This window comes from Fistularia commersonii, chromosome 32, assembly GCF_037954325.1.
Source record: "Fistularia commersonii isolate RoL2024-O1a breed Wild chromosome 32, RoL_Fcom_v1.0, whole genome shotgun sequence".
In the NCBI taxonomy this organism is placed as follows: Eukaryota; Metazoa; Chordata; class Actinopteri; order Syngnathiformes; family Fistulariidae; genus Fistularia; species Fistularia commersonii.
In genome coordinates this window covers 7,311,124-7,323,837 of record NC_141315.1, presented here as the reverse complement: position 1 = coordinate 7,323,837, position 12,714 = coordinate 7,311,124, and the positions used below count along the sequence as shown (strand labels likewise).

The 12,714-nt window shown below is 48.5% G+C and overlaps 1 protein-coding gene across 3 annotated transcripts in view; it reads left to right on the top strand.

Annotated features, from left to right (window-relative positions):
* Positions 1-12,714, top strand: part of ttyh2 (tweety family member 2) — a 73,058-nt gene that overhangs the window by 25,981 nt on the left and 34,363 nt on the right. For all 3 annotated transcript variants that reach the window (XM_086140120.1, XM_086140119.1, XM_086140118.1), the window contains exon 3: positions 2,001-2,112. In XM_086140120.1, the coding sequence (XP_085996246.1) occupies positions 2,001-2,112 (112 nt within the window). The remainder of the gene's footprint in view (positions 1-2,000; positions 2,113-12,714) is intronic.

Below are 12,714 nucleotides of genomic sequence, written 5' to 3'. Positions count from 1 at the left end.
AAAACTCGACCGCCGCAGTTAAAAAGAAAAGCGGATAAAAGCGTCTCTTCCTTTCTTTGCGTCTTATCAGACTTATTCTCCGTCTTATCCCGTTTGCGGTTTTCCACCCCACGCGTCGTATTTTTTTTTTTTTTTTAGTTTTATTTTTTTTTTTTTTTTATCCTCCGTAAGCAGTACACAACAGCTGCCAGGATTAGCGTCAGCCCCCGTCTCCTTCGGACTGCCCGCCCGTGTCCGCCGCCTCCCGGCTCTCCCACCAAAACACTTATTTATTCATGTCTTCCGGCCTTGAAAGAAAAAAATTAAAAAATTCCCTCTCAGGGAAGGTTAAGAAAACCCAATGAGAGTAATTTCACCTGAAGGGGGTCATCGAGTGAGCCTGCGTTTGTCGCAAAAGAAAAATGGCTGCCGAGGTATCTTAACAGGAACCGTGTTGTCGGGCGGGTTTTAAATTTCTCAATTGGGGTGGATGGATAGATAGATAGATGACTTTTTAATCCCCAGGGGATTAAATTGTCATAGCAGCAGGGTACGTCAGAAAAATGGAGAAAATGTAAAAAAAAAATACCATGAGAAAAATAAAAAATAAAAAAAAATTTTTAAAAATTAAAAAAATACAATGAGAAAAACCAAAGAAAAGCCAAAGGAGAAATTAGGAATTGATCAATATGATAGTTGATGTTTCCATGGCGGTCAGAGCAGCTCGGTGGTCACCAAGTTCAGCCAATTTTTTTGGTTTTTCCTATCACAAGATGTCATATATCGTCAAATCAGGATGAAATCTTGATATGATTCGCAAACTCACTCAAAATAATCTATAGATTGGACCCCCTCCCTCCCGGTCCCCCGGTTGTAACTTTCACTAACTGACAAATCGTTCATCTAATGTTCATCCAAAGACGTCGGGGGGGTTCGGGCTTCGTTTCAGAACAACTAGCGGGATCGTTTGTCAGATCGGACAGGATATAGATTACGGATGAGGCACGGCACATTCGCCTGATTTATACGGCCGGCGGCGGAAGAGGCGGCCGTTTTCGTGAAAGATAAAAAAAAAAAACTCGTAGGATTAATTAGGTCATAAAATATCGATCCGTAATAAAAGTCAATTAGAGGCGCTGTGTATCTTCTGGGATGAAATGAATCCCAGATGGGCGCCATCCGTCAGCGTTTGGCTGGAAATAAAGCAGAAGTCGGGCCTCTTGTGCTATAAATACAGCATAAAACAACCGACGTAGAAGGATTATTGCAGAATACCAACGTATTCGGCGCCCGAGGCGAATGGAACAGGTGTTACATTCTTTGTCGGCGATCCCCGAGTCGGCGTTTCAAAGTGCGGCGGGAGGCGTTCGACCCCGTCCCGGAATTGACGCTGATTGGCCGCTCTGATCGGTTTTAATCTCGCGTGGCCAGAAAACAAAAAGCAGCACAAGAAGAGAAAGCAGAAGCGTGGAAACACAATGCGTGTCTCCTGCAGAACAAATGGGAAGGGATGCGTTTTTTTTTTTTTTTTTGGAGCTCAGAACCAAACCGTTCCATGTTCAAAAATGATATTCGCTGCCCGTCACTGCTGCTGGAAAGCACGCTCTCCTCCTCCTCCTCCTCCTCCTCCTCTTCTTCTTCTTCTTTCAACACGACAAAAGAGCAAGCCAGGAAAATAGATTTGAGCTCCTCGCTCGCTTCCACACAGCAAAAACACTCCGGCGAAAAGGAAAACCCCTGATATTTCCATGTGCCGTTAGCGTCCCGCGGCCCTCGTTGTTCGGGACGCTCTGCGAGATTATTTGCAGAGGCGTAGACCGGCATGTCAGTTACGCCGAAAATATCCGATGCAATCTCGGTCCAGAGACGTCTTACGTGCCCGAAATAGGATATCGGTGCAGAAATTGCGCATGCGGCTTTTCGATTTATTTAAAAAAAAAACACACATGGAACCATCAGACACCCCCCTTCGTATCCATCCTGCCGATGGCTTACTTTTTTCTGCCTCCCTTTGTCCGCAGCGTTGCAGTGGGTGTGGGTTTCTACGGCAACAGCGAGACCAACGACGGCATGTACCAGTTGACCTACTCGCTGTACAACGCCAATCACACGCTGGGTGGTGTCGACAGCCTGGTAAGGAAAATAAAAAAAAAAAAAAAAAAGCGGAGATGCTGACATCTTCGCACCGCGTCGAAACAAGGAATCGGATTTTAAAAGACGGGTTCGAGCAAAACCTCGCGAGCTGGAGCGCCAACTCACTTAAGTGTTCCTGATAAATCGCCAAGTCGGAGAACGCGGCAGGGTTTTCCCACATTGACGACGACAAAAAAAAAAAAAAAACAGCAAATATCATAAACGTGTTCTTAAAATAGATTTTCCGAGCAGATTTCAGAGCCGAGTTCCTCCGGTTAGCGACCTATCTTTAGCTCGCGCGGGCGCAATTTGCTAACACACCTGGATGCGCTAGCTCTCACAACGATGACTCGGGGATTTAACTCTCGCGCTCATGAAAAGTGGAATACGACGGACACGTGCAGCGCAGGGACGGATGGTGATTCCAAGGGAAGCTTGTCGTGACCAGAAGCTCCGCGCTGTGGACTGGAGTTCAAAAATCCGAACGTCCCCCCCCGAGGCCGGGGGTCGTGACGTGAGCGGCCCATTCTGAGTCGCTGAACGGGAAAACCCGACTCGGCAGTTTAAGCCCGACGTATCTGGATGGGGCGATCCGGCGGGCGGGATGAATGAACCGGGATTGTACGGCCGCTTCCTGTTTGGAGAGTAAATGAACAGGTGACTTGCTGCTGCCATGGCGACCTGTCCGGCGAGAATCCCCCACTCGCAGCAAACACACACACGTCAGGTTTGAATACACATTTTAAACCCGCTTGCAGAACTCTGGATTTAACTCCATCTGACATCAAACCCCTGTCTGAATATTTGTTTTGTTTTTTTACACGCCTGGAATCATCTTTAACTCTAACTCATGAGTTGGTTTCGGGAAGCGACGTTAATAAAAAACGGGATTCATGAGCCAATAAATGTCGCTATGAGATCGGACCATTTTACGGGATTCGATATCGCGACCCGATATTTTTTTTGGTCCGCTCTTCGGCCACCAGTTTGTGGAAATAAAGGATCGGCGCAGGAAATAAGGAATAAACTTGGAGTAACCCCGACAGGACATGATTAATTTCTCTCCCGGAAGACCAATATTTGACCAAAACATATTTCCGGGACATCCACCAGTGGACATCCACAGGAGATCCTTGAATATATCAGTACTCTGTGGAGTGACAAGAAGAGCAGAACACAAAGTTCCCCCTCTTGAGGAGCAAGTTCTTGGAACAAAAAGTGACACTATGAGATATATAGATTTATATGTATATACATATATATAAGGGGAAGGAGCCGGGCAATCCACCAGGAATTTAATCCACCGGGAATTTAACCGATCCGCTGGTAAGGAATACTAAGGGACTTAATCTTGTTGAGTTCTCCTAATCCTTTTCACGGCGCAGGCGTTGGACTGTCGCCGGGAGACGTACGACATCATCCTCCGATGACATAAACGCCGAGCCGGCGGACGAGCGGCGGCGTGTTGGACTGGAAAGAAAATATATAGAAGATTGTTTGTGTCGCTCAGACGCATCGAGGCGGCGCCGGGGCGGGGAAGACGTCGGATATGCAAAAGATTAATTAATTCCCATTGATCATTGTAAAGGCGGATATTTGAAATAATCTCAATAAGGCTTGAACGCATATAAGAGAGTGGAAATAAATCCATTCATTATTTATACTGCTTATTCTGCACGAAAGGTCGGGGGGGAGCCTATCCCGGCTGGGATTGGGCGAAAGGCGGGATTCGCCCAGGATCGGTCGACATGCAAATGAGGGCCAGTTTATCAAGACACAAACAGTCGCACTCTCATTCACTTATGCACAAACAACCATTCACTCTCATTCACACATCATAGAGACAAAATATTCACGGTTTCATTCACAGGTCATATAGAGCCATGCAAGTGTTTGTCGTATCAATCCGGACAATATAGGATCTCCTGCAAACCGGAAAACATGGAGAACTCCGTCGGAATCGAAATGGCGACCTTCTCGCCGAAGCGTGAACAACAGCGCGCGACTGAAATCGCATCGTTTATAAATTGCACTTGTCGAAAATCTTCTCGACTTGGCGACCGGATTTGAATTTCTTCACTTGAAAACGTTTCATCCCTCATCTGAGAGGCTCCTTCAGTTTTATAAAATGTTATTTTCCATGTGTCACCATCACGTCAGCATTAATAACGAGTTTTTCCACTCGGCAAAATATGGCGAAACGCCTCCATTGCAGCCAGAGAGCAGGGATTAAGTCTCCATCTGCGTTAATGGAGATTAATGGGATGGTATCTGAGCCACTCAGCGTGGCGACTCTACACGGCCCAGTAATAAACACTCCGCTTAGCGAGCGGCATCCAATCCGTGCTCGCCGACAGCGCCCTGGGCTCCGGCCGCACACAATCCTTCTCCTCCTCTTCGCGTTATAAACCGCCGAGGTTGTTTGTGGGGCCGTTGGGCGACGCGAGAGTCAGCAGGAGACGTGTTTATTTTTGGTAAACAAGTTAAGGAGGACAATTAGACAGCCGGGCGCTCGCGTCGCCTCGGCTTCGCTTTCGTTCCGGAACGACACGGCGCTGAATTCTGGATCGAACATAGGCGTCCAGATGGGAAACAGAACGGCGTCGCGCCTCGTCGATACCGAAGGAGAGGAGCTAACGTTTATTTGTTTTATTTCCAAAGGAAACCCGAGGACACGTAGAAAAACGGAGCAGACGATCGTCAGGGGGTGGATGCTAACGGAGAGCCGTTCTTAGCTCCCCCGGCTCCGATTGATGGTCTTCGTAAATAATTTAGCGGAGTAACATGTAAGGGCTCCGCGCCGCCGCGGGGGATAAGTTGTCACATGACGCGCGTTAACCAGCTAACCAGCCGCAAACATCCCGGTTGTGATTCAGCGGGCGATCACGCGGCGAGCTCGTACGCCGTCGACATGACGGCTCGACAGGACGGCGCGAACCCTTCGCTGATTGCCTCTTAGTAATCTCGTGAAGCGTTTCGCGGCGCTCAAAGTCACGGCGGGCCGGAGGAGACGGCTCATTAGCGTAGCGACAGACGCGTGTGTGGAAGCTAGCTCCTCCTGGGCGCGCTAACTCACGCAGGCACATTAAGCAACAAGACGGCCTTTATTCGTGCATCCTATCCGTAAGAGCGCTCCCGTCTCCGTGTGTGCGCGAATGCACAGCATGCGGACTCTTAAGGAGCGCCGTTCTCGAGTCGGACAAAGAGCCCAGTGTGCCGTGCACGGTTCCCAGTCTCCCCCCACCTAATCAACCATGAGCCCAAGGAAAAAAAGCCTTTTGATGGGGACGACCAAGGAGCAGCGCCGGGGCCCGTCTGACTGGCAGGGCGCGAATTGCGATCAGTATTGAGCCGGGCGACAATGACGACCCACACACACACACACACACACTCTTTGCCCTTTAGCCCACACAAATGCCTTTTAGCTCGGCTCTAAAGACTCGGGAATAGGAAGGAAGTTGGACTCATTATCTGCAGACCCTTTTCTCAGCCGCTCCTGAGAACTTGATTAGTTACAGTCTGGAATATACTTAGTGGGTTGTTTATGAGCGAACACACTCACAAACACACGCGTGATGTCTCGCTCTCAAAGGGATTTTAACCGGTGCGCATCTGGAAGATGTTTTTTTTCGAGAAAAAAAAATACACGGATGCTTTATATATTCGGCGGTGGGAGCGATGTGACATTTGAAGTGCGACGTCCTGCTGATGATAGCTGTGCTGTTCAGGGACGGATGCTGGCAGCTCTGCGGCCGTCCGGCTGGCAGGGTCGCTGTCTGGGTTCAGACGCTGACCCCGGAACACCGGGTTTGACAGTTCCTCTCCCCGCGCCGCATAGTTTAAAAAATTTCCACCGCCTTCCAAGCTACCGAGTCGGCGACCGACGGGAAGATCCGGGTCCGAGCAAAGTCGCACCGATGGGATTTTTTTTTTTTTTTTCCCGTTTGAAGCTAATAAGTTTCTCTCTCGCGTCGAAGAATTAGGAAATGAATTTTTTTTTTTTTTTTTTTAAAGGGCCTCATAGCAAGAAGATCCCTGGTTCAAGTCCGTCAGGGGAGTGCTTACTTTTTATTCTACTTTATTAATCCCTTGCGGGAAATTCTTCTCTGCTTTTAACCCGTCATGTATGAACTATGAGCAGTCGGTTGCCATCTCGCAGCGCCACAGAAGCAGTCAGGGGTTCAGTTTCTTACTCAGCAACACTTCGGCATTGGGAAATTGAACCAAAATTGTTTGTTCCGAGGTCGATCGCTCTCACCCACTGTGCCACGACCCCCATAAACCAAAAAAAAAATGGGTACGGGGTCTCCATGTTCTGCGTGGATTCTTCCCACAGACCAAAAACATGCAGAATGTTCTTTAACATTAGAGACCCGAAATGGGAAATGCCGAAAATCTTTTCTTGGCAACTGGACTTGAGCTTCTTCTCTTGAAGACATTTCACCTCTTAACCGAGAGGCTTCACCGGTTCGACAAAGTTCCATAATACCATGACCTGGATGACCGAGAACCTCCAGAGACATGATGCTGCACAATTTCGGATGATCACCCTTGACCTGGATGACTGAGAACTTCCATAGAAACAACAGGGTGAACGGTTGTGTGTTGCCATGACGTCCAAAATGAGAGAGGGAATTGTTGTGATGTTGTGTGAATGTTGTCGCTCTTAATGAGCATCTGCACCTTTTCAGTAAAAGGACAACGGCATTTTTGGTTTGCCGGTAGATAATTTTTTTTTTCATAAATGCAAGAAGGACTCAAATGGACAGTTTTTTGCTTAAAAGTAACCTTCAACCCATTGTCTTTTTTTCGGCGTTCAAAATGTTTCATTGCATGCAGAAATGTAATTTCGTTTTCTCTGCAGTTGCTCATTGATTTAAAAAAATGTGACATTTTGTTTATACATAGCATTACGACAAAAAAACAACATCATATTCCGTGTTGATTCATTTTAGATTTCAAAATTGGCTCCCGGTGTTTACTTTACTCTTGGGAAACATCTCCAAATGGCTCTTTGAGCGTTAAAGGGCGCCGACCTCTGTCCCGGATCCACAGATGGGGATTTCCGTCAACATTTATCACTCAAAACAAAATAATTTGCACCAAAGTGGACGAGGTACTCGATCCGGATCCAGCCCGAACACACACTCCTGAGATGGCGTCACCAGAACCTGGAGTTCTGAGAAAACCCAGCAGTTGATCGCACCAGTAGCCCTTGAACACATCGGGGAGTTACATTTCCCGCCCCGACAGGGCGCCACATCGCTCTGCGTGTGATGATGACGATGTGGTTGAGTCCTTTGAGAATCTCTTCGCCGCGGGTTATCCCTTAAACGGGACGAGAAATTATATCTGGGGTACTCTGCAAAGAAAGGCCGGGGAACGAAAAGCAGAATAAGATAAGCGCTGAAAAGACGGCGGGTAGAATACCGAGAGCGGCCGGGGAAATCAGCATTTCTCCTCGAACCTGCAAATTACGGGGATTCTTGAAAGGGGCAAATGCGTTTACATTCCAGCGGAGGAAGCGCAGCCCGGGGAAGGATCCCTCTTCTGAAATCTGCAACCCTCCTGTGCAAATGTAAAAAAAAAAAATCTCTTTGACGTCTTGTGCTTTAACCCGTGGAGCCCCACAGACACAATTTAGCTCAATGTCATGTCCTTCCCTCTCGTCAGAATCGCTCATGAAGAATTCATGGCGGCGGCAGAGGGGGGGCTTCATATCAAACGCGATGACACCGCTTGACCTTTCCAGGCGGTAGGAGCCTCTTGGCGCGAAGTTAAAAAACCCAAATTGACTGTTGTCAAAAAAAATAATGAGGCGTCTCAACATGTCACTTATTAGCCACTTTTGGTTCTAAGAGGAACTACCCTCGTCCAGGAGGAACTTTTTTAGGTTTACAAGCAGTGAGGCACTGTAGTGAGGAAAGAAAAGTCCCTAGAACTGTCCAAGCTCCAAATTTGGTACCAGGAAGAACGGTCCACTGCAGGAACTTTTTAGTTTCGCATTGGCATAGGCAGTAAGGGACCGCGTGACGTATATCTTTAGCACAACAATGGAAAACAAACCACGGTAGAAGAAGAAGAGGACGCCACGGACAACATGGAGAGGCAGTCGCCGAAGCATACATGTTCTGTGCAGTGGGAATTGTTAGCATGGACTACAAGAACCCCGCCGATCGCCAACTCCCTACTTATTTTGGTCAAAATGTTGACGTCCCAAAGCAAGCCTTTGGAAGCCCTTTGTTGATGAGCAGGTCAGAAGACTTTGGACCTTTGTGTCGGTCCATATCTTGCTGGTTCTGTCCATTTTGTCACACGAAAAACAGCTGACCAGTGACAGAGCTATCTTTTTTTTAAAAAAATGGCGTGCCGCAGTCCGCAAGAAGTATAAATGGACGTGACTTGTGAGTTCCTATGGAAGCGTAACAAGATCCTGCCTCGGGGTAGGAGCTAAAATGGTTCTAGAAACTGAACTCCATGGTCCCTGGTTCCTGTGCTGTTCGAATACACAGCCCGGTTCTTGAAAAGGTTCAAGAAAATATAAAGTCCCTTTCAAGTGTAAAAGGGGCTAATGAACTCCAGGATCACTGAAACACCAGAGAGTCAATTGATCCACCATAAAACAGACAAAAGTATTCCCGCCCTATTTCTCCGCAATGAGGCTCTCATTTCAAAAACCCATCTTCTGATTCATTTGCAGCTCTGCTTCCATAAAGAGGTAGAAATACTAAAATACTGCGCACTGGAGGAGAAAATTGTCTCCAATTGAACCCATGAAATAGAGCCCCGATTCACAGGCCGCCGCTGTCAATATGTCTGGGAGTGAAAATCAAATATACCCCGAAGCCAACGGAAGAGATTTACACAAACGGAGTTGATGACAGAAACCGGCTTATGGAAAGCAAGCAAAAGGATTCGCTGGGGTTTCTTTGCCGTGGCTCAAAAAGTGGTGGTAAAACTGCGACCCTGTGAGCGCGAGTGCACGTTTAACTCCCTTTGACTGACTTCCCTTCCCCTTCGCTCCGGGCCGGGCCGAAGCCCAACGGGACGTAAATCCACGGCGTCGGTCGTAGATCACAAAGGAGTTGCGCCGCTCTTCTTGGGGGCCTGGAAGAATTATTTCCGCGGGCCATCAGTTTCTCCTTAAATCTTTGATTTAATGTCTCGCTGTTTCTTCCCGAACCGTAAAGGCCCGGAAAGTCTCTCCGCGCCCGGACGTCATCTTCAGAGCTCCGCGGTCGTGAAGTACGGCAAGAAGGGAGGAGGGATATATTTTTAAAGAGATGTCGGGCCGAGCCTCATTACCCCGGTGGCGAAGACGGTACCCGTCTTCGGGGTGACCGAGCCGCCGAGGCACTCCGGGACCCATGTTCCATTTCACGCTCTACCTCCCGCATTCAATTTTAATACTGCAGAAAGCCTTTCGCTAGGAAGCGAACAAAGAGCCCGGGCGAGGGGAAAAATGGTACGATCCCGGCAGTGGAGTTATACCCGATTTTCCGCGCAGGTACGAGCAGACTCGGACCGGTATTAGACACGGAACGGTCGTTTCTTTTTTTTTTTTTTTTTGGTTTACCGGCTTCGACGTGCTTAAAAAGGCAGCAAAGCATCCGCGGTGAGGTTGGTTCTTTGTATCCGGAGCGTCATCTCCCGGTCTCTACGGCCCGGCTATCAAAAGAATAAATATAGCCTTGATTTAGATTAGAATTAAGTCATGCCGCGTTCAGAGAGTTTCTCCCTGTGCATAATGAAAGGATTCACATCTGTTTAATAAGCTAGCAGGACTTGTGGATTTTCACGGTGGCTCCCGCACGGAGCTTTCCGACGGAACAAGCTTGCGCATGAAAAGCGATTTTGTCTCCTTTTTTTTTTTCAAATCAAAATTCACACCCGGACACGACCTGAAGGCCACAGCCGCCTATCAAAGGTCAGCACCGAACACCGTCTTTTGTTTCGTTGTGCGATTAAGCCCGACCGGCGCGGCTCCTCGGTATCTTCGGTCTGTCCGTTGGCGTCGTGATTACAACGATCGCTTCTCGCGACTGTCCTTCTCGTGGTTTTCGTCCATCTGTGCTGAAGGTCTGTCTTCTGTCGCGGCCGAAACAAGACGGACCTATTAAACCGGGATTTAGGCGGATACGGAAATGGAGAGAGAGGAGGATTGGAGAATTTCAGTGGGCGGTAGCTTCGTGTTTCCCAACAACTTTCGCTTTCAGCCGGTCCAGCATTGTCTGCCAGGACCCCCCCCCCTCGCCGTTTGATTTCATCCGACCCACTTTTTTTTCCTCACGTCCTCTCACACGGTTTCCCCGAAATGCTGTTGCAACCAAACGTCCAAATGCCGCCATCACCTCGACCCGCCCAAAAAACTGTGGCAGTTATTTTCGGAAACTCCCGAAAAAGCCTCTCGGACGGGGACTGAAACGTCTCCGAGGGAAGAAATTCGAGCCCAGTTGCCAAGACAAGAAGATTTGGACGAACGTCCAAATCTACGATTGACATCGCCGGCTATTTTTTTTTAGAAATGCGCGCTTGACCCCTCGGATAGCTGAACCCGTGCAGCCGCTCCTTATTGAGCCAAAAGGGAAACGACTGCGCGGCCAATTAGGCCGGGAAGTGATCAGGCTCTGCCGAGCCAGACTTCTCCACCTGGATATCTCCTCCTGCTTTTGTGCGATACTTCCCCCGCCCTCCGCCCGCCTCTCCTGCTCCCTCCTCCTTTTCCACTCCGGGCCCTCGGCTTCTCTCTTTGGCTTTTGCTTGACAAACAACGCGCCTGCCGCTCTTCCTGCGCGGGGTTGGAAGTGGAGGGGGGGGTTCTGCCGATCCCGCCCTCCCCTCCTCCTGTACGTGTCAAAGCGCCGTGCGAAAACGGGTTCCGCGTTCCACAGCCTTCGGGGGGGGGGAGATGCGTTTATTTTGGCACAGATTTTCACAATAACAATCTCCCAAGGATTTCCATGTAGAAATTGGAATAGCGTACAAAAGATCCGTCCGCCGGGTGTTAAGCCGAGTTCCCCCCCCCCCCTTTTGGATCTGTGTCATCGTATTTGTGCCGTAATCACATGCGACTTTGCTATCTCGACCCATAATGCGTCAGAAACTCGTATGTGCGATGGTTTTTTGCACATCGCGCGGATGCTTGGGGTCTCCGGTTGCCACGGTAACTCCCGCACGCCGCACAATTTGTCATCCGCCGATCAAAAAAAAAGTCTTCTCGTCACCGCCGGCCGTCACGAGATCGGTTTATCTGGATAACCTTCCCTTTCTGTTGCTAGCTCTGATGGCTAACCCATTCTTCGAAATGTTTTCATGGCGACGGGACTTCAGTTTCTTCCCTTCGAGACCTTGAACATTTTCAACTGAAGAAGCCTCGGTTGTGAGGGGAAATGTCTTCAAGGGAAGAAATTCAAGTCCGGTTGCCACGAAAGGATTTCAAATAAAAATTAGCCGTGACCTGGACGACTGAAACCCCGCAAAGACAAGCGAGCATCTGTGTTCCGATTTTAAATTCAGCGGCCTCCCATTACTCCTGTCGTCTCGCCGCGAGCGCATGCAGATTCACTCCCAGCGCGAGTTGAGCGAGGACGTGCCCTCTCCTGACGCGCACAAATAATTAAACCCAAGAGCGGCTTTATGACAAACACGTGAAACACAATTCTTTGGTTCCAAATGCAACACGCGAGGGCGGTGAACGCCTCAACGCGCTGCCGGCCGCCGGACAAGATCCAAGAAGAGCAGGACCATCGTGGAAAACCTATACAGAGGAGAGATTCTATACCGTGAACGGCATTGTTTTCAGAAATACCGCCATGTATACCCTACTAAATATACAGGTCGTCAAATCTAAACCTGGCGACTTGACTGTTTTTTTCTCTAGAAGACATTTGATTTCATTACTTCTCATAACAGAGGCTTCCTGAGTTCTACCTGACCGTGGGGAGGCTCGTTGGGTCTGAATGGAGACGGTTTGTTGCGTTGATGAGCGTGCCGTTTTGCCGAAGCTAGTTTGAATGTCGCTGTGATGCTAATTTTGCAGTGTTTACATCCGGCTGCAACTGTATTTTTGTTATTTATTCATTGCTAACTATCCAGCTTTAGTCTGGACAGCAAGATGAGAATGTCATGATACAGGGAAAGATGTTTCTAGACTGTACATATGGCAATCAACACAATCTTGAACCTCATGTGTGTCATTTTGTGTGTGTCGTTTGGGAAACTAAAGGCAAGACTTGGAATCTGAATAGGTGTCTGTACAGCTCATGTATAGACAAAGTCACTCATCAGACCTCCTCGGGCTGAGGCTAAGTTCTGAGATGGCTATTTGGTTGAGTGGTCACTTCTCATTTCTGACGACCGGCACTTCGGATCTTCGGTGACTGAATTGTACTTCTTGTAAGTCGCTTGGGACAAAAGCATCTGCCAAATGAGTGTAATGTAATGTCATGTAATGCTAAGGCCTTCGATCTGTCTTGTCACGGATCTCGGCCTTTCTGAAATGTATCTGTGAAGGTTCACATCCGGGTCATGGATAATCATTGGTCCTTTTCGCGTGGGAACTTTTTGAAGCTCCAAGAACCTTTTCAGGAACTTTGCTGTTTC